General features: G+C 31.9%; 1 protein-coding gene across 1 annotated transcript in view; it reads left to right on the forward strand.

Annotated features, from left to right (window-relative positions):
- The window catches only part of RASA1 (RAS p21 protein activator 1), a 103,848-nt gene extending 81,631 nt beyond the window's left edge, over positions 1–22,217 (forward strand). The window contains exons 18-25 of the mRNA XM_051993159.1: positions 979–1,121; positions 3,519–3,634; positions 4,447–4,533; positions 6,136–6,203; positions 8,191–8,279; positions 18,944–19,021; positions 19,802–19,936; positions 21,059–22,217. Of these exons, the coding sequence (XP_051849119.1) occupies positions 979–1,121; positions 3,519–3,634; positions 4,447–4,533; positions 6,136–6,203; positions 8,191–8,279; positions 18,944–19,021; positions 19,802–19,936; positions 21,059–21,142 (800 nt within the window). The 3' untranslated portion in view covers positions 21,143–22,217. The remainder of the gene's footprint in view (positions 1–978; positions 1,122–3,518; positions 3,635–4,446; positions 4,534–6,135; positions 6,204–8,190; positions 8,280–18,943; positions 19,022–19,801; positions 19,937–21,058) is intronic.
- The last annotated feature ends 825 nt before the right edge of the window (positions 22,218–23,042 follow it).

The raw sequence follows: 23,042 nt of genomic DNA on the forward strand, positions 1-23,042 counted from the left end.
AATTATTTCTTATGCTGTCTGTTATTTAAACCTGGTTATTCTTATATCTGTAGTGTTATATTATTATGAGTAGCATTACAGAAAAGTTTTTCCAAACAAAACAAATAAGATAAAATTTTGTTTAAATAGATTAATAGTGCTATTGTTCTGATTACTTGGAATTTTACCTCCTACTTTCTCATACTGGGTTCAGAGCTGTTAATTTTAGTTACTCATATCATAAAATGTGAATATTTTAAGTACTTTACTTTTCTCAATACACTTTTATAGTGTACCTTATAGTTAGTCTCATTTGTTCCCATCTTCTCTCCTATAGGAGTTCTCTAAGCTATGTTAAGGGAGGGACCATGCTTTATTACCTTCTGTGCTCAGCATAATGAATCCAAAAGGCTTGGATATCAGCTGTGTACTGTCTTTAACTCCTTTAAGTCTGGTATCCACATAGTATATCTAGACATTCCAGTGCAATTTAGAAACCTCATTGGCATTGGTGAAATTTTTTCCCACCATTCTGATTTCATCAGAATTTGCTCCTGGAATCATTTCTTCCTTGAAAATAATTGCTTTTATACAGTAACAAGTTTTTGCAGAAGAGGTAGACAATAAGTAATGGTTCTTTTGATCATTAATTGTGATAAGCAAGGTGTTGTGTAGTTAAAGACCTGTGTAGCTAAAGACCTAGTTCCTATGCTGCTGCCACGTAACTGTCTGACTGTAAGCAGATTACTTATCTTCTTAAGCTCTGGGTTTTTTAATAAAAAAGATTTTTGCCTTATTTATCTCTTGTAATTAGGAGGACTAGATAATCGATGTTAAAAGTACTTTGTACATGCACTATGCTGTAGGGATGTATGATATGATTTTCATGATACAGCTTGCTTTTTAAATAACCACAATGACCTAGTAGAAATGATTATTGTACTTCAGCATAAATTATTAGACTTTTAAATTCAAATTCCATTTAAAATATTCATTTAGATGAAGCTACTACCTTATTTCGAGCTACCACACTTGCAAGCACCTTGATGGAACAGTATATGAAAGCCACAGCCACACGTTTTGTTCATCATGCTCTGAAAGACACTATTCTAAAGATAATGGAAAGCAAGCAGTCTTGTGAAGTAAGAATTTATTATTTGCAGTATTTTCTTAGCAGAAATGCCAAATATGTATTGCATAATGTGTATTTTAAAGGAAATGTGTGATCTTTCTAAAATAAAATGAAGACATCATGTGCATTTATATTGTGACACATCTTCAAAAATGAATGCCAAAACAGGATTTTAAAAAATGGTTTACTTAAGATTATAATATTGCACCATAAAATTTTGATGTAATTTTCTTATTTTCCTTGATAATCATTATTGTAAGATTTTACATAATTTCCTGAGGTTTTTAAAAATTGAAAATTTGAATAACATATAGGTTTTCATGGTGTAATTTCAAAATAAATCGACTCAAAGCTACTTTTGAAGTGGTCTATTCACTGAAGAAGTCTTAACTGAGGATACCAAAAAGGAACTCATTTTATTTTTAATCTAGTATCAAATAACTAAATCTATACATGTCTGTTTAGTCATCTGTGAATCAGATTAGTTAATCATATTTTTAAGTTTTGTTTTAGTCAGGATAATTGAAAGTCAAAGTATTAAAATGTTTTTTAATGTATATGATTAAATTCAAGGTAAATAATGATTTACTGAAAGAAATTTATCATCAGTGCATCCATTTTGAGATAGGTTTCCTTCAAACTTTGATAGAGAGTAAGACGTGTCTTTTGCTTGGCTTTGTAAATTCACTAAATGAAAGGGTTTTGTTTTTTATATCTAATTTCAAAACCGGTCTCAGACACTAATCTTGTAACCCTTAATGACAAGCAAGTCTCCTGTTTTCCTCACTTTCCTCAGTTGTGAAATGTGAGTCACAATACAACCTACCTCTCAGAGTTATTTTGAAATTCAAATGAGATATTTATAAACCTCAGCACTGTTTCTGGTCCATAGTAGGTGCTACATAAGTCAAGGAACATTAAGAATTTTTAGGATAGTCTTGATTTAGAGGATATGTATCCAGGATCATATTGTCTAGATTCTGAGTATGCATTTTTAGAATTGGAACAGATTTCATGTACTGTTGTTGTGTATGTAGTGTCCTTAGGGCCTTTAACTTTACTGGACATTAAATCTATCTAAATTCATACCAGAGCCTTACCATTTCATAGATTTTTCTTTTTCAGGACATAGGGGGTTTAGTGAAAAGACTATATTGGACTTTGAGTTAAAAAACCTGAATCTGAATTCTGGTTTCTTTGCTTACTAGCATATGATCATATATAGACAGGTCGCTTAATATCTCTGCTTCTGTTTCTTCATCTATACAATGGAGATATTTATAATATTCACCTACCACATTGAGTTTTTATTGTTCTTAAAGTTATATATAAATGTAAATAATCATTGCTCTTTGCCAAATAAAATGGTACTGGTGTTTTTGTTGGGGGGAAGGGGTTGGAGGAGCAAAGAATTATGAACCTGTGATTTTGTTAGTTTAACTATTTACCAATTCAGATTGACTATCTTTAATTTAAAAAACTTGAATGACTTCTCCATGTTCACATTGGAAGAGACTTTATAACTAGATTTTCCTGACTTCAAGGCTACCTTCCTATGCCTTGCACTCAACCCTTTACTCCTTCCCCTATTACTAGTACTTTCTTCTCTGATATTCTCTCATTTTTTTTGTTTATACCTTATAGATACCTAGGGAAATATGTTGTATCCCCATTAAAATATGGGCTCCCCGAGAGAAGGAACTTGTAAAAAATTTTAATCTTTATGCCCTGGCACAGTGCTTGGCACAGAATAAATAATAAATGCTTGTTGACTGTTTCAGAATAGTTACTAAATAAATGCTTGATAGTGGTTTAATTAGTTGTAGGGACTTCCTTCAAGGAAACTTCCTCGAATGTCATTGCAGATTGGCACTTTTCTTGTACTTTGTAGTTTTAAGAAAGTTGTCTGGGGCACAGAAATGTCAAATGATTTGCACAAGGTCAAACAGCCATTATTTTTCAGAAGTAAAACTTTAGTCTGTAAAAATGAAGGTTGAAGGTTTGACCAACTCTCTCTCTCTCTTTCTGCAATTTGGTGTATATATTTAACAAATATATTAGATTGGATTGTTGATCTACAAAGAACACTACCCCATAGATGTGTCCCAAGATCTCAATACAAAGAGGAATAGTTTGCAGATCAGTACTTTATGTATCCTGTTAGTGACTGGAAATGCTTCTTAGTTCTAATTCAGAAGAACTTCTAGGGATAGGGTAAATCGATATGTCTTTTGTTATTGTCATCAACTTTAGTGTAAACAGCCTTTATGTTATTAGCAATTGTTTGTCTAGAGCAAATTATTTTTTTTAAATTGAATTTAATAGAGAATTTAGAATTGGTTGTAGCAATCTCTTTGAAGTTTCACTTTTCAAGAAACATTTATATTGGTTCTTTTCTTTTATTTAGTTAAATCCTTCAAAATTAGAAAAAAATGAAGATGTAAACACTAACTTAGTACACCTATTGAACATACTTTCAGAACTTGTGGAAAAAATATTCATGGCTGCAGAGATTTTGCCTCCGTAAGTTAATGTTTATTTATAATTCTAAAACCAATCTATACTTAAAAAAAAAAAAAAAAACAAAAAAAAAAAACTTACACTCTGTGGGTGATAGGGTTTTTCTTTTCTAATTACAGTATATTTTATTCATCTTCTGTTTAATAGTAGGTACCTTACAAAAATTCTTATAAAAGTATTCTCCATTTAAAAATAACATAGCCTGCATCTCTGAGTTGGAAAAGTAAATAAATAATTGATGATGAAGTTATATACTTTTTTTTTGTTTTCATAGTGTCTCTTGACAACCACTTTGTTGAAGAAATATTATTTATTACTGTGATTAAAAGAAAAATATTTCTCTATAACAAACAAAAAGCAAAATTTTTTTGTTCATTTAAAACAAAAGTAATCTAAAAGTAGCAAAATATTTCTTATTAGGAAAATATCAACGTGATGATATAAATCAAAATAAAAAGTGATTGAAAACTTGGTTAATTTTCATCTTTTTCTGACATTGTACTTTTGGGGAAATGGAGTTTTCTTCAGACCAACAGCATTATGTGCAACCAACCTAACAAGCCTCTTCACTACAATGTGAGCTCTTTGAGGAGAGGGATTTTTCTTTAAGGTTCTGCTTTTAAATTCTTAGTTCTTAGAATAGAGCTTAGTAGGTGTTTAATAAATGTTTGTTGATTGAATTGGATAGAAAGATTTTATAACATGGTATATAAATGTAAAAAGTTAAGTGATTTCTATTTTAAAGTATAGTTAGTATATCATAGAAACATTTTGTTATCTCTTATGTATTAACATAATTTTTGTTATTTTGGCAGGACATTGAGGTATATTTATGGGTGTTTACAGAAATCTGTACAGCACAAATGGCCAACGAATACAACCATGAGAACAAGAGTTGTTAGGTAAGAACTTTCAATTCCTCTATAACCTATAACTTTCATAAGTAAAGACCTAAAAAGAAACCCAATTTTTAAAAAAATAAATTACATAGTTTGACCTCTCATTCGATATTGGAATATTATTAAGTACTCTTTCTGAATCATCAACTTTATCTTAGAATTTAACTTATTGCATTTTTGTATGGATTTCCACAGGCATATCGGGAATCTTGCTTTTAAAAGCTTAGTCTTGGGTGGATGTTAATTTATTTCAGATTTTCATTTTATAAAACCAAGTTTAAAAATTGTTAAGCTAGGACCAGCTAGGTGGAGCAGTGAATAGAGTACTAGCCCTGAAATCAGGAAAACCTGAGTTTAAATGTGGCCTCAGACACTTAACACTTCTTAGCTGTATGACCCTGGGTAAGTCATGTAAGCCCAATTGCCTCAGCCAAAAAAAAGAAAGAAAGAAAAAAATTGTTAAGCTAAAATTAACAAAATCACTAGTGCATTTCATAAAGCTTTTCTTCTCCCAAATTATATTTGTGAAGTAGCCTTCTCTAGCAAAAACCGCAAAGAATAGGTTAATGTTGTAGGGACAACATGGATTACTTTTGAATTAGTTATGAAGTTGTTGTTACTTGTTGATTTGATAGAACATAACTTGCTCTCCTCATTTTCACATGTCCCCAAGACATCATTGAGTGAGTAAAAACCCTAATGTTGTAATAATTTTTCTGTGTTTGCTGAATATAGGTTTAATGTGCTAATATGATCCTTAATGATCAATCAATCTCTATAAAAGAAAATATCAAGAAAACAAAAGTTAGATTGTGACATATCCCCACTCTATAGTAAAATCTTATTATAATATCTTATTGTGGTACAGAAGAACTTTGGGTTTTGAAAGCCAGGCAGGTGGATCTATAGCTCTTTTTAGGTCTGGGTTTAGAGAAGCTAATTAGCAGAATATTGTCAAAGAGATGGTTTTTTAATTTTAACTCTACTACATTATAAAGAGATCTTTTGAAGTGTTTAAATAAATTGAGAACATAGCATGACACATTGTACATTTGTTCTTTTCTGGACATAGATCTCATTGGGGGAAGGCTCCATTGCTTTATATACTTAAAGAATAGTAAGTCCTTAAGTTAGAAGGGACCTTCAATATCATCCATACCATCAGCTGTCCATTTTGCAAATATGAAAACTAAGGCTAAAAGCAGGAGAATTTCCTTACCAGGATTTCATAGGTAACAAATGGCAGTCCTTAACAGCAAATCCAAATCAAACATTTTTCTTTATGCCATGCTGCCTCATTTTGTTTCGAGAGTAAAACAGACTTAAGTTTACTAGAAAAATTATTGCTCTGGTAGAATTAGCATTCTATAATTCTATCAATCAGAAGAGTGGGGAGTGTAATTTCTATTAGTAGTTCTCTGTGATCCTGAATTAGGTTTTGGTATTAGACTTTTTTTCTGATTTTAAAATTGTTAGTGTTGCCTTACATTCAAAGTCAATGTTAACTTTCTACTGTTCTTTGGTTCTTTTGAATGTGTATCACTGTTGTGATGAATCATACTTGGTATTTTTTTTTTTTAATCTCTTTTTTCCCCTCCCATTCAGTGGTTTTGTTTTTCTTCGACTTATCTGTCCTGCTATCCTTAATCCACGGATGTTTAATATCATCTCAGGTAAATAGCTCTTAATGAATTTTAGATGTATAATTTAGTAACCTAGATTATTATGGAAAATATTTATAGTTAAAATGGTTCTTATTGGTATTTGCTATTGTTGTTAGGTCTTTGTTTGGATTTAGTACTTAAAGAGGTAGAGTCAAATGCTAACTTTTTAGAGAATAGCTTTAATTCCCCTATCCTACTTTCAGTATTGGATATAAACAACCAGAAGATAGCATATATCTAATACATAACAAGCACTTTTAAAATGCTTGTTGATAACACTTTACTAATCTTCTATCTTCCCTTTTTTCCTAATTATTTCTTCTTCTAGTGCATCTAAACAATAGGTGTCTATATAGGGAACCATTCTTGCTTTTTTTTTCTCAGACCTGTAACATTCCAATTTGTAAGAAATCTGTACAATAATGGAAAACTAATACTAGCTAGTGTTGTACTGCTACTCTAGTAGGGAAGAATTTTTTCCTTTGATTTTGTTCTTATTAACCTGTACTCACTTCTGTTTTTGTTATTGTGAACTTGTAGTTTTTGAAGTATGATCAGGTTAAAAAGTCTAACTTTGGTAGTAGCAGTATAATGGATTTCAGTGCTTATGAAAAAAGTCTTGATTCTCCTCACCGACTTAAATTTTTGTAAATGTCCAATAAACCACAAATTCTTTTTGTCTTGTGACACACATTTTCTGGAGGATGCCTTACAAATTTAGTCATCTTGTTAAAGAATGTCTGTAAAATGAATCATGTGGAACATGGTTATTGTGTTTTATTTTGTTTTGAACCTATGAAGTTTTATTTGATACAACTGACATATTTTGAAAAACAATGTTTAGTTTTCTAACAGTCATTTCTTTGATGGTGTTTTTCTTTCTTTCTTTTTTTTTTTTTTTTTTTTTTTTTTTTTTGGAAATTGGAAGGCACATAGGTGGCACGGGGGATAAAGTACTGACTCTGGAGTCAGAAATACTCAGCTTTGTGACTTCAGATCTGGCCTCAAACATTTAATAATTATGACTATGAAAAAGTTACTTAATCCCATTTGCCTCCATTCCTCATATACACAATGCCAAAAAAAAGCACTAACAGTGTCATTAAGAGTCAAATGCTACTGAAAAAAGATTGCACAACAATAGCAGAGGTTAGAATTGCTTAAATTCTTAAAGAATTAAGTAATTCATATCTCTTGAATGTAATCATTAAACTATGCAAGTTGGTCTGCCCACATTTAGACTTTTAGGAAACAGTTGTATTAACTTCGGTAATTTTTAAAATTATATTTGAAAGTTTAGGAATCAAAAATCATGCCAAAAAACCAAGATTAAGCATTTAAGTGATCTACAGATGACTTTTTAACTAAAGTGCTTCAGTTTACATGCCTTATAGAGACATATATCTCCCAGTTACCTCTAAAGCACTGCTTAGTTATTCTTGTTATTGAATATGTTTAATAATGTCTTGAATTTGATATGACCTATAGCAGTTAGTGAAATGTTAGAAAGTTTGCAAATTAGAATAGGAATCTGCAACTTTTTCCTTACAATATATTTTTTATTTGAGTGAAGGAGTCCTACAACATTGCTCACCGTGTTTAACAGTTCCTAAATAACCATGTTTAACAGTTCCTAAATAACTAGGTGATCAGTAACTGGCTCCCAGATTCCCCTTGGCTGTTATTGGTTAGTAGTGATAGAATTAGTTCTTGGTTGAAGATTTCCTGAATAAGATGATTTTGTAATTCTAATAACCTCTTTGGTAGCAGTAATACTCTAAAGGGTTTTTGGATTTCTTTAAATCATAAGATTTCCCAATAAATAGGGTGTTTCAAAAGTGCTTTTCCACTTGAATTTTTATGTCAATCTTTACATTTTGGAAGAAGGAATGCTAGAATTTTGATAGTAAAAGTTTTAAGTGCTGATTTCTCAAATAACAATAACAAAACTCCTTTGACTTCAAATCACTAAAAACATTGTTCTTTTTCTTTGTAGATTCTCCTTCTCCTACTGCTGCAAGAACACTGACACTGGTGGCTAAATCTGTGCAGAATTTAGCCAATCTTGTTGAGTTTGGTGCCAAGGTAAAAATATTTTAATGATGTAAAGATGTAATTTTACAATTTTTTTTCAAGAAAAAATCAAAATGTAATTTTAAATAGAATTTTAGTTTTTAAAATTAAATTTTTAGCCCTCCATCTGCATTCTGAAGTACAAAATAATGGTTTAATCTTGTAGCAGATTTTTCAGATAATATGATATGACACTATTTTATATATCGAGTCAGATGCTGAATTTCCTATATTTCCATCATAAGCTAATATCAAAATTGAGAAAACATTTCAAAATTCTAGAAAGTAGATAAATGGTAAAGCTATGAGATAACATTAAACTTTTGAATATAAGCGCCTTTAAAAATACATTCTATCCATATGTTTCATTTTTATAGCATAATAATTTCCCATATAAATACCTGCATATTATACCATCCTTTGTGACAAAGAAAATGATTAAGCAAAAACATCTAATAGAGAGTTTCTAAATGTGAAATAATCAGTTCTGTCATACTTCCCTGCCTTTTTGCGACTTTGGAAGGGCTATATTTCCACATTAATTTTTCACATCTCTTATGTTGTCTTGATCACTTTGTAATCTTTACTTTAGCAGTCCTTTTTGATTTATATTATTGTTAATGATTGGACTTTTTTTTCTTGGATTTTGTTGATTTTACTCAACATTAGATCATTTAAATCTTCACATGCATATTTTTGAATTCCTCACATTTGGGATTCTTACTACAAAATGTGACATATTACATTCATATAACATATTTTTGTGACTTTTCTCACTTTGATAGATACCTACTTTATTTCCCTTCTTTACTGTGATGTGCTGTGAATATTTTGACATAAATTGGACTTTGTTTTCATCTCTGAGTTTCTTAAAAGTTAGTGGGGTGACCCATTTAAAGATTAAAGCAGTTTAATTGCTTTGAATAATTTTCTTATGAACTTCTTAAAACTCTTTTGAATTAAAAAAAAAAACTGAGCAATTTATAGCTCCATCAAGACTGGGGCTCTCTTAGTACAGCCCTTCAAACATTGGAAGATTTTTTTTTTTTTTTAATAGTTTTCTATTGACAGAACTCACATCAGGGTAATTTTTTACAATATTATCCCTTGCACATACTTCTGTTCCGATTTTTTTTCCTCCTTCCTCCCTCCACCCCCTTCCCTAGATGGCAAGCAGTCCTATATACATGTTAAATATGTCACAGTATAGATACAATATATGTGTGCAGAACCGAACAGTTCTCATGTTGCACAGGGAGAATTGGATTCAGAAGGTAGAAATAACCCGGGAAGAAAAACAAAAATGCAAACAGTTTACATTCATTTCCTAGTGTTCTTTCTTTGGGTGTAACTGTTTCTGTCCATCATTGATCATTTGAAACTGAGTTAGATCTTCTCTTTGTTGAAGAAATCCACTTTCATCAGAATACATCCTCATACAGTATCATCATTGAAGTATATAATGATTTCCTGGTTCTGCTCATTTCACTTAGCATCGATTTTTTTTTTTTTTTTAAAGTAAACAATCTTAGTACCAATGTGAAGTTTAGAACAATTTTTAAGGTACATTTCTCTTACTATTGATGATTTTTATATAGTGAATTATAGTTAGTAAGTTAGTTGGAAATTAACTCATTCTTTGCCTTCTTATCTACATGAAAATAGCTTTTAATATTGATTTACCTATAGGTTTTGGATATCAGGCTTTACTAATATTTGATTAAAATTTTTTCCTAATGTTCCTTTCCTGACTTTTTTCATTGATTTTATTTTTGCAAAAGCTTTTTAAAAATTTTAAGCAATTTTAAAAATCTTTTATGATTTCTTCTATCTTCTGTTTAAAAATTTCACCCCTTAATCATAATTGTAGAATATATTTGATTTTCTAGCCCTACAATTATTTAAATGTTATATGACCTTTAGGTTTCAAATGTATTTTGAATGTCTTATGGAACATATTAATATTAATTACTGACAAATTGTTCTACAATCTTTCTAGGACTTCTTAACACAATAGGAGTCCTTCCCCTCCAGAAATCCATGTTCTTGAGTTAATCAGACAGTGGATTACTGCTTTTTATTGCTTGTTTCTTATGTAGTTTATCCCACTGATCTAGTTTTTTTTTTTTTTTTAATACCAAATAGATTACTGCTTTTGTAATACGGTTTTAGTTCTGATAATTCTGTCATCTTCATTTTTTTCTTATTACTTTCTTGATTCTAGATCATTTGTATTTTTCTGGTTTTAAGAAGTATATGATTAGTTATTTACTGTAATACTAAATCTGTATATTTATTTATGTTTAGGTGTTGGCTTTTTTTTTTTTTATCATATTGGCATGGCCTGTAGAATCAATAGCTAGTGAATATCTTCAATTTAAGTCCTTTTTTGTTTTTGTTTTGTAATTATATTTATTTAAATTTTGCATGTATCTCAATAGGTTAACTGCCAGGTATTTATGAAGTTTTGTAACTATTTTGAATGAAATTTATTTTATCACTTCTTTTTGTATTTGTTAGTTATTATATAGAAATTCTCATGATTTTGTGGATTTGTTTTGTTTTCCCATAACTTTTCTTTTCTTTTTTTCTTTTTTCTTTCTTTCTTCCTCTTCCTTACCCTCTCCCTTTTTCTCTTCCCTCTTTCTTTTTAGATAGGTTTTTTTCATAAAATTCACGTGCAGCTACTTCTGGGTTTTTAACCCTTAAGTAATTAATATATACACACACAACACACAAATTTTTTTTTCTGACATTGGATTAAGATATTTATTGTTTTATTATATATTTTTATGAAGTCATCCTTGAAATGTTGCTAGTATTTTAAAATTTTCGCCTAGTGTAGTTTCTGATACCTTTTTTTTTTCATCATTTTCCCCCTTGTGAATCTACCTTGCTCATTTTTATTTTTAAAATAGAATTTTTTTCTAATAGATCATCTAATATTTTAATCTTTTAAAAACCAACTCTTTTGAAAACATAAGAATAATTGGACTACCTGAAAGCTATGACCAAAAAAAAAACCTTGACAGAGTAATACTATAAATTAAGAATATTGTCCAGAAGTGAAAGAACAAGGAGGGAAAGTAGAAATTGAAAAAATTCACGGATCACCACCTCAGAGAAATTCCACAAGGAAAATCATTGCTAAATTTAGAAATCTCCAGATCAAGGAGGATATTTTAAAAGCAACAAAAATAGCAAAATTCAAATATGTTGGAGTTATAATTAAGACTTGCTCAGGATTTATCACTGGCTGCAACAAAAGACAGCAGATCCTGGAAACAATATCTATGAACAATCAAAAGAACTAGGCCTGTGGACAAAAATACCAAAACTAATCATAATACTGAAAAGAGAAAAATGGACATTTAATAGTTTTTCAGGATGTTTTCTCTAACAAACCTCAACTAAATAGAAAATTTAGCATGTAAGAGCCAATATCAAAAACGAATCTCAAGGGACTCAATAAGAACAAATTGTTTATGTTCTATGTATGGAAATGAAAACTGTATGTCTGATTGACATTAGTATTTGGGTACCTCAAAAAAAAAGATCAGGTATAGCTGATGTGTCTATATATGACTCTAAAAAGCAAAACCATTTAGGAAAAGGTAAAAATAGTAATTTTGCTATACAAATGAGGTACTAGAGCAAAAATTGACACGGGAATTAATGGAGGAGGGTTGGTAGTTCTGAAAATCTGCTCACATCTGGAATGGATTATATGCCAAGATGGGTACAGCATGCTCCAAAATTTATAAGTAAGAAGTGAGGGGAACAGGATGTAGTGGAGTAAGGGTGTGTGGGATTAATAGGAGTGTGGAATAAGATGCAGAGATTTGTGGGAAAGAGACTAAGAGGTATGGAAAGGATGGAGGGATATAAAAGAGAGATCCATGGGTAAGGGGGGAGATTAAGGTAACAGCAAAATTAGTTAAGGAGTAGAATTAAAGTAAAAGTTAGCAGGGATAGAAAATTAGAAGTACACCAAACACAACAATGATCAGGAATTGAATTTATTAGAAAAGAAAAGAGTAGTAATCATTTATTTCAGACAAAGTGAAACTTAAAGATTCAATTGAGAGAAATCATCATTACATGTGAGCCATATTAATGTATTGTGTTTACATGTGTACATTTTCATAAAAATTAATGTTTAATTGTAGCCTACTTGAGGGATTTGAGGGAGAAGAAAGAACAAAAAAGAATAAAGTAAAACGTCCAGAGAAAAGAGAACCTAAAAAAAAAAAAAAAAAAAAAAGGAAGGTAATGAATACCTTATCTTCCCTTATTATATATGCTTTCTTGAACTGGAAATTTATTGTTATATATTTTGAATTCTCCCTGATGTTCTCTTGAGTACATGACTATTTTTTTTTTCTTATTTTACATGTAAGTTTTAAATAAGTACAAAAAAAATTACTTTTTTTTTTAACTTTTTCTTCAAATTTTTAAATTTGTGTATTTTTAAAGATTATTGAATAATTTAATAGTCCTTAGTTTTAAAAAATGTCGATCATCTCCTGTTCCTTTTGCGATTATGATCGTTAATTTTTTTTTTTTACTGTAAATGTAATCTATTCTTTGATCTAGTATTTAAGTTTTGTACCTATTATTAATTTTATTGCATTATGATCTGCAAAGTATGTTTTTTTGAAACTTTTTTTGTGAAGTTACCATGATTTCAGGATGATCTTGTAGATAAATCAAAATTCAATCAAATCTACTTTTCCAACATTAAAAATAATGGGTCCTTGCTGTTTGGTCGGGTTGGAAGTGGAATAGTCTGGCTTTGTTTGAAGAATTGATTCAAATGTTTTGACTTGAATGCCCAAGATCCTTTGCTTATGTTTTAATATTTAGGCTCAGATTTGCAGGGCATATTATTTGGTGGGGACAAGGTTCCTAGCCAATGTTACATGTTCTCTTGGATACATTTTTTTATATACATTGATATTATATATTGTATTGAAGTTGAAAGGCCTTGCAATAAGTAACTCGTGTTTCTTCCCATTATAAATGTGGAATTTCTTTTCTCTTGATGGTCTATGGATTTTCTTGATCTGAATTTTTTCTTGTCTGCTTACAATGTTTCTGAGTGGTTCTATGATTTCTTGAGAATGGTATTCAAGTCTTCTTCATGACTTTTTCTGGAAGATATAATTTTGTTAAATTGCTATTTTGTATCCCATATTCTGTATCCCATTTTCAGTTTCTCTATTCTTGTTTTGTTGAGTTCAGATGTATTCTTCTAATCTTTAAAATTTTTAATCCGTTTTTTCTTTTCTGTCTTCATTTTTGTGTTTTAATTCTTTTGTTTTCTTTTTGAAAATCTAATAAGGGAAGTATATTTTTTTCCAAATTCTTTAGTCTTTGGTTTGATTTGATTGTTTATTTCTTGAGAATAAAAATTTCTGGTTTTAGTTTTGATATTTTTACTTATTTGATCATCCTGAATCATTTTGGAAGTTTCCAGGCATGGTATATTGTCATTTCTGAAGACTTTGCTACCTAAGTTTCCTTTGTTGTAAAGCAATAGGTAAATTCCTCTAGATGATATTTTCTTCTGTTGCCTGCTAATTTCTCCTTATGTATTCATTTCATCATCTTTTTACCTAATTTTTTTTTACTAAAGCTTTTTATTCTCAAAACATGCATAATTTTCAACATTCACTTGCAAAACCTTGTTAGTCCAAATTTTTTTCTCCCATCCGTTCCACTAGACAGCAAGTATATGTTTAAAATGTGCAGTTTTTCTATACATACTTCCACAATTATGCTGTACAAGAAAAATCAGATCAAAAAGAAAAAATGAGAAAGAAAACAAAATGCAAGCGAACTCCAACCAAATAAAGTGAAAATACTATGTTGTGATCCACACTTATCAGTTCATGTAAGTCTCTCCAGTCCTCTCTGAAATCATCCTGCCAATCGTTTTCTTATAGAACAGTAATATTCCATAACATTCATATACCACAACTTATACAGCCACTCTTCAACTGATGGGCATTCATTCAGTTTCCAGTTTTTTATGACTACAAAAAGGGTGCTCCAAACATTTTTATACATATGGGTCCTTTTCCCTTTTTTATAATATCTTTGGGATACAAGCCCAGTAGAAATACTGTTGGATAAAAGGGTATGCATAGCTTACCTTATGCCTTTTGGATATAATTCCAAATTGCTCTCCAGAATGGTTGGATCATTTCACAACTCCATCAACAATGTATTAATGTCCCAGGCTTCCCACATCTCCTCCAACATTTGTCATTTTCTCTTTCTGTCATCTTGGCCAATCTAAGAGGTGTGAGTATCTCAGAGTTGTCTTAATTTGCGTTTCTATGATCAGTAGCAATTTAGAGCATTTTTTTATATAACTAGAAATGCTTTTAATTTCTTCATCTGAAAATTAATGTCCTTGGATCATTTATCAATTAGAAAATGGCTTGTATTCTTATAAATTTGAGTCAATTCTCTATGTAAATGAGGTCTTTATCAATTGGACAGAAAATTCCCCCCACCCCACCCCAGTTTACTGCTTTCCTTCTAATTGCATTGGTTTTGTTTGTACAAAAACTTTTTTTTTTTTTTTTTTTTTTTTTTTTTTTGTACTGAGGCAATTGGGATTAAGTGACTTGCCCAGGGTCACATAGTTAGGCAGTGTTAAGTGACTGAGACCAGATTTGAACTCAGGTCCTCCTGACTAAAGGGCTGGTGCTCTCTCCTACTGCATCACCTAGCTGCTCCCAAAACTTTTTAACTTAATATAATCAGAATTACCCATTTTGAATTCCATAATGTACTACAGTTCTTCCTTGGTCAGAAATTCCTTCCTTCTCCACAGTTCTGAGAGGTAGACTATCCTTTATTCTTCTGATTTGCTTATACTATCACACTTTATGTCTAAATCAGGAATCTATTACGACCTTATCTTGGTATAGAGTGTTAGGTATTAGTCAATGCCTAGTTTCTGCTATACTAGTTTCCAATTTTCTCAGCAATTTTTGTTAAAGTGAGTTCTTATTCCAAAACTGTATTCTTTGGTTTTGTCAAACACTGGATTAGTACTGGCTAATTGTCTTGTGAGCCTAACCTGTTCATTGATCAGTTACTCTTATTTCTTAGCCAGTATCAAACAGTTTTTTTCCCCATTTTATTATAGCTTTTTATTGACAAAACATGCATGGATAATTTTTCAACATTGATCCTTGCAAAAGCTTTTGTTCCAACTTTTTCTCTCCTTCCCTTCACCCCCTCCTCTAAATGGCAAGTAGTCCCATACATGTTAAATATGTTAAAGTATATGTTAAATATGATATATGTACACATATTTATAGTTACCTTGCTGCACAAGAAAAATTGAATTTAGAAAGTAAAAATAACCTGAGAAGAAAAACAAAACTGCAAGCAAATAATGGCAGAAAGAGTAGAAATGCTATATTGTGGCCCATACTCATTTCCCAGTGTTCTTTAACTGAGTGTCGCTAGTTCTGTTCCAGTAATCACAGTTTTGATGACTGTTGCTTTATGATATCGTTCTAGAGTTGGCCTAGCAAGGCCACCTTATTTGCATTTTTTTCCCATTAATTCCTTTGAAATTCTTGACTTTTTGTTTTTTCCAAATGAACTTTTGTTATCTTTTACCTGACTTTTTTGTGGTGTACTTGTTGAAAATTTGTTTAATTTCAATAATGGTGATATAAATGTGGTGCTTTATCTCATCAAACCCTTTAATTTTATAGATGACCATAGTCATACAGGTTGTAACCATTAAAGTCAATTGTGATTCCTAAAGCCAATGTTCTTTCCAGTTTTATTATGCTGTCTCTTTTTTCCTTCAGAAGTTAACCATTCTCTATCCCTGTCTCAATTTTTCTCTCTCTCTTTTTTTTTTTTTTTTTCCCCCTAATCTCTGTTCTCAAGACATTCAGAGTTTAATATGTTCAATTTTCTTCAGGTCAGCAAACATTTAGCAAGCATTTTCTTATGCCCCAGTCACTATATTAGGGGTAGGGAATATGAAAAGAGGCAAAAGATACTCCCTGCTCTTAAGGACATCACAATCCAATTAGGGAGAATAAGAAGCAAATATGTGCAAATATGCTATGCAGAAGTAAAACAGGAAACAATTAAAAAAGAAAAGACAGTGGAATTAACAGAGGTTGGGAAATGCTTCCTAGAAAAGATGAGAATTTAGTTGAGACTTCAAAGAAACCAGGAGGCATATAGATGTAAGAGGGAGAACATTCTTGGTATTGAGAAGAGCCAGAAAAAAATAGCTGAAGCCAAGGAATGCAATATTTTATTGAATAGTTAGGAAGACCAAATAGAGATTTTTGTATTTGATCTTGGAAGTGGTAGTTCACCATTGGGATTTTTTCAGTTGGGCATGGTCAGATGTATGCTTTAGGAAAAAAATCATTTTGTTGGGTGCATTGGAATAAGGAGAGACTTGAGGCAGGCAGACCCAGTCTATGGGAATGGTCCAAGTCTACTGGAATAGTCCAAGCATGGCTTGGTGAGGACGTGGGCCAAGATGGTGGTTGTGTCAGAGGGAAGAAGAGGATGAATTAGATGCTGCCAGGGTAAAATTAACAGATCTTTGCAGCAGATTTCTATATGAAAGATAATAGTGAGGAATCACATAGCATCATCTAGGTGGTAGCTGAAGGACAGGGAAAGGATGATTTTCCCCTTGAGAATAATGGGGAAGGAGAGAAGATAATGAGTTCAGCTTTGGACATACTGAGTTTAAAATGACTGAGATGTAGTTGGATATGCACTATTTGACATCAGCAGAGTTTGTTTGAAAATTGTCATCATAAAGAGGGTAATAAATCAGTGGGAGCTGATGAGATCACCAGGTGAAAAAGGACAGAAGGAGGAAAGAACAGAACGTTGTTGGACACCTACAATTAGAGGGCATGATCTGAGTAAGGAACCAACAGAGGAGAAAAAAAGAAGGAACAAGCATGGGTATGGGCCAGAACCTGGTGAGAATAGTGTTTTGAAAACCTAGAGAGAGAACCAGGAAACAGAAGGAAAGAACCATCTAAGTGTCAAAGGCTACAGAGAGACTAGGGAGATGAAGATTGGGATAGAGCCAATGGATTTGGTAATTAAGAGATCTTTGGTAATTTTGGAGAGCAATTTCAGTGGATTGATGAGGTCAAACACTGGATTGTAAGGAATTAAGAAGAGACTGAGAGGAAACAATAGAGATACCTATTGTATTTTTTTTTTTTTTTTAAGGAATTTCACCACAAAAAGCAGAAGAGAGATATAGGATGATAACCAAGGTAGAAGGATCAAATTAAGTTCTCCCTCCCCTCCCCCCGCTAAAAAAGTGAGATATAACAAAAGTGCAAGAAATCTCAAATGGCCACAGTAGTATGGTCCCTTCTCAACTTTTAATAGTCTCATTCTTTTGGTTTCCACTGCCTTTTCTGTAATTTTTCAGTCCCTGCTTGTTTATGAGTAGAACTAAAGAGAGAGGGTGCTTTAAAGAATCTTTTCAGTGGATCTTGAAGTTGATGAATTTTCTTATTTTGTACCTTTGTACTTTTATTAGTGGTATGAAGGGAATATTGACATAAGTTTTTGATCTCTCTTCAAAGCAAATTGTGCCAAGTCAGACAGCCAAGACCTGATCTCTCTTTCCAGTTATTGCTTTCTACTCTGCCATATATAGGAAGCATTTGGAAGCATGTATCTGGAGTGTTGAAGAGAGGTCAAAGATAATATGTTTGGGGGTTAAATAAGTGGTATTTGAATCCATGTCAGTTAATGACTGTCAAGGAGGATAGAGTATTGAAAGGGACTGAGAGTCAGGGAAAAGAAGCAGAAAAGGAACAATTAGGAAGATGGTAAATGAATCAAGATAGTGATTTCTTATTGGAAAAGAGATGGGCAATTTGGGCTTGGGGGAAAGTAACGGCACAGGAAGGGACTGGCTGAGTCAGATGCTATGCCAACATTGAGAGAAAGAAATGTTGGATTTGTAGGTGGGTGTGTGTTTATTTCAAGAGTTCTGCAGGCAAGGTGGGAAAAAGTCAATGTGTTGGGCATTCACTGTTATCACCTGCTAAAACAAAGGTTATAAACTGGTCATCTCACTTTTGGAAGGCAGTTTTTGCCAGAGGTAGAACTTCTACGTCAAGGTAATAAGAATCAGCTATGAATAGAGGGAAGTGATAAACAAATCCTTGATTTTTAAAAAAGGGTTGGAACTATAAAGTATTTTTATATACTCTATTAATTCTGTTCATCACCCTTAAAATCTATCTATGATAACTTCATTTTATCTTCCATTTATAAAACTTGAATATTTTAGTGTTTAGAGTTTGAGAACCAAGGTCATTCACTGTTAAAATTCAAAGGCATTTAATCTCTCTCAAGTTGCAGTTATAAATGCAATTTAGAAATCTTTGTATGGATACCTATCTTAGCTTTATTTTATAAAGCACAAATAACCTGGAACATGGAGTCTAGGGATTTTCTTCAAGTAAAAAGTCAAATAACCAACAGGTTTGTTATCCTATGATAGGATACACAATCATTTTGAACTTTGGTAATATTAAGTAAATTAGTAAGAATTATCATATTGTGACATATGGATAAAAATTTTATTAATTTGTGGGGTTTCATGAAATTTTTTGTTTTTGTTTTTCTAGGAGCCTTACATGGAGGGAGTAAATCCATTTATTAAAAGTAACAAACATCGTATGATTATGTTTTTAGATGAACTTGGGGTATGTGTGTAACATATTACATGTTCTCTCATAAAATTGTTACCTCAGTCAAGATTCCACACACTGTAGGAGAAGCAAAAGAAAACTCTATTGGGATGCTTCAGGGTAGAGTAAATGAGTGCAGGATTCAGAATCAGGAAAAGGCTGGGGAAGTAGGGACCTGAAGTCCTATTTTGACACAGAATAATTCTATTATTTTGGGCAAATCACCTGATCTCTCTGAGCTTCAGTTTCCTTAATCGTAAAACAATAATTGCAGTGACTTTTTCATAGGATTTGTGAGGAACCTGTAGCAAGGGAAGAGTATCACCTGCTCTGCTGCTTAATAGTCTTAGGGAAATGCCTAAGGTAGAGAGAGATCAGGTGGCTTGACCTCTTACTGGTTATCACAGCCAATATCTGTCAGAACCCTGGTCTTAATGTCTCCAAGTTTATTATCATTTTTAAGTTACCTTTTGGGGAAAGACTTGTTTCTTTAGAATACCTAGGAATTTTTTATACTACCTCTATTCTTTTAAAACAAATACTATGGAAGAAAAAGGGAATTGTTACTAATGGCTACCGTAGAAAGGGATTAATACTATGTAAACAGTGTATTTCAAGTCTGTCATGTGTTTGCGGTGTATCAGGAATAGTGTAGTTTTAAGGTTTGGTACTGCATTAAGCTTGAGCAGATAGCTAGTCATTACATTATTGAGTGTCCCAGTTGTAAAATTACATCTTTAAAAGGGCTGTCAAACAATTACCATTCTAAATGCAGTATTGTGATTCTTCTTAAAGAATGTACCTGAACTTCCAGACACTACAGATCATTCTAGAACTGACTTGTCACGTGATCTAGCAGCATTGCATGAAATTTGTGTGGCACATTCAGATGAACTTCGAACACTCAGTAATGAGCGTGGTGTACAACAGGTAGGTTTGCATTATATTTATTTTGGAGAGTAATTAATTAGTGCTTTAAATTATCTGTATCAAGATTAATTGGAGCATAAAACAAGTACTTAGTAAAATTCCTTTATATTTAGATGATTTTGGCTTATTTAAAATCCATCTACAAAAATGCCTTTAAAATATTTAATGCATTTACAAGGTATCTGATGCCTTCTGTCACTAAAGATATTTGGTCACATCTGTTTTCTATTTAATGTGCCTAATTTAAACAAATTTAAGAGTTTCCTTATTTACTATGTTTGCATTTTCATTTGCAAGATAAGACTTTTTTAGAAGAGATTTTTGATAAGCTTTTTAAATAAATTGATCTAAATTTATGTAGAATTGATGTATCTAGATATATACTGAGATATAAGGAAAATGTCAAGCCCTGGGAAGCAAGGTTGGTACTGTGGATAAATAAGCTACTGGGAATACAGTCAGGAAGACCTGGAAGTCCAAATGTGGTCTCAGACACTTATTAGATATGTGACCCCAGACAAGTCATTTCATCTTTGTCTCCCATCAGTTTCCTCATCCTCAGTATCTTTCTCCCCCAAAGAAAGGGGAAGGGTTATTATGAGGATCAAAGGAAAAGATTGTAAAGAAAGAAAGCACTTAGCACAGTGCCTGGTATATAAGTACTGTATAAATAATAATTACTGTTAGTAGCAAGCCCTGCCTCAGTGTTCTTAACATACCCCTGATAATGGCATACTCTATTTGTTTGGCACTAAACCATTTATGACAAGTAGGAGACTACTTCACCTTGAGTAGTTAGCTTTCTGTATTCCAAATCTGAATTTTTCTCATTTGGCTGACTTCTTAAATGTCTGTTTAAGTATGAAGATTTCATCCAGGGATTATCTACTGAAAAGAAAATTGTCAGAGATTTTTGCTTAACTGAGATTCTTTCTCCAGAAGCCTCATTCAGTTGTGAATAGCAGTTTTTTTTCATAAAAATTCATATGAGTAACTTAAATTTATGAAAATTCAAGTTTCCTTCATGGACATTTTTGTCCTAAGCTCAAGTTTCAATTATTCTTAATGTGTTTTCCATACTTTAGGATTCTGAATGTAATAATTTTATTTTTTCTTTCTTAGCATGTCTTAAAAAAGCTCCTGGCTATCACAGAACTGCTTCAACAAAAACAAAACCAGTATTCAGTGACAAATAACATCAGGTAGCAGCCTTTGCCTTAGTATTCTGCATGGATTCAGCATGCCCAACATGGTATAATTCCTATCAGTATCACTTTCTCCTTGCTCTTGCCAAAAATAGCACACCTTTCCACATTCCCAGGGATGTGTGAACTATGCAAAACAAAACCCAAGATTCTGCTGGGGGAAGAGTTGTGCCAGCAGCTTTGTAAGCTATCTGTGCAGGATATTTGCACTTTTTTTCCACGTGGAACAATCTTTAACAACCTCTGAGCCTTGGTGTACAGATCACCTTTCATAAAGTAAAATGCTGTGACTGTCTCTTGAACTTCGAAAATTTATTTTCAATACATCCAATTGCCAAAGTTTCGCTGTCTGTTGGAAAAAGAATTATGTCGTCAACTGACGAGAAAGAAAAGCCTTCTCTTTTGACAGCCGAATATAACTGGATTGCAAATTTTTTTTACTGTAACTTCCTTGTTGGGAGATGACCGTTTGACTGTTCAATCACTTTATTTGTATTTACAGTTTCCAGAGTTTGACATTATAATAGGAAAAATCTTTGTTGTATACTTTTTTTTTTATATTGTACTGTGTTTTTCTTGCCTGGATTGTGTTGAAAGAGAATGTTCAGAATGGTATTTGTCAGCTTTATTTTTTAAATGTGCCATTGATTTTGTTTGAGTTGAGTAATTCTTTCATCAAAGATGGTGAATTCATATAAATCTCAATGCTTTTGTAAAATGTTTACACAACAGTAAATAATTTCAATTCAATAAATTTATTGATCATTGTTATCAGTCATGCATGCCTTCATTAAACCATTTTATAAAATATAAATTTGTTGTCTTTTATGTAAAGCCAAACCTAAGCATTACCTTTGTTTAAAACACTCAGCCATTCCGAATTTTTGTGCTATTTTAGATAAACCACATCTGTTGCTCGTTAAAAAATTCTCATTGGTTGAGAGCTGCACTTCATGAAGGGATATTTTGTTTGACTACATAGTTTTATTTATTGACAAGATTTGCTTCTGTATTTTTTTGTGTGTGTGAAATTCACAAAAACTAAGTTGAAATAAAGTCAAAGGGGTCTTGTGTTATTTGCTGTTTCTTCATTCATTTCTGAGTCTCTGCTTTTCACTAAATATGGATACTATAGACCTTTCATTTTCTTCTTCCTTTTTTCTCTTGTTCACTTTGGATGCAAGTCAAATCATCTTCAAAGGCCCCCGGACAATGAAACGTGGTTGTCTCTCTTTTTACTTAGAAGTTGTTCATTAATGTATTTGAAAACCTAATATTTGCATAATAAAGAGTTACCAGATGTCATCCAGTACTCCAAAAGTTTTCCCACTAAACTAGAAAGATTAATGGAAGCCTTGTGGTATAGTGTTAAAGCACTAGCTCAGGAGTCAAGAGGACCAGAATTCAAATCCTACTCAGAGCCTTTATATATGTGACCATGAGCAAATTATTTTAACTTCTCTGTTCTGCAGTTTATTCATTTCTAATGTGAAGGAGTTGGGATAAATAACTATGTTCTCTACAGAGCTCAATCTATTTTTTTATAAATGATGCTATCATTTAACCTACATTTCTCCATTTTATCTACATAAAAATCATGAGACTGTCATGATTTGTTGAAATCTACATGAATATCAGTTACACTTTGTAAAGTTCCAAATACTTTTAATGATAGGGTATTAATTATGGATAGTAAATGCATACTTACTCTCTTACCACAGTACATATTTATTTTTGCTGAGGCAATTGGAGTTAAGTGACTTGCCCAGAATCACACAGCTAGCAAGTTCAAGAGTCTGAGATCAAAATTGAGCTCAGGTTCTCCTAACTTCAGGGCTGGTGCTCTATCCAGGGTGCCACCTAGTAAGTAGATTTTAAAATTGCTTTTTCAGTACTTCTTC

Source organism: Antechinus flavipes, chromosome 1, assembly GCF_016432865.1.
Source record: "Antechinus flavipes isolate AdamAnt ecotype Samford, QLD, Australia chromosome 1, AdamAnt_v2, whole genome shotgun sequence".
Lineage (NCBI taxonomy): Eukaryota > Metazoa > Chordata > Mammalia > Dasyuromorphia > Dasyuridae > Antechinus > Antechinus flavipes.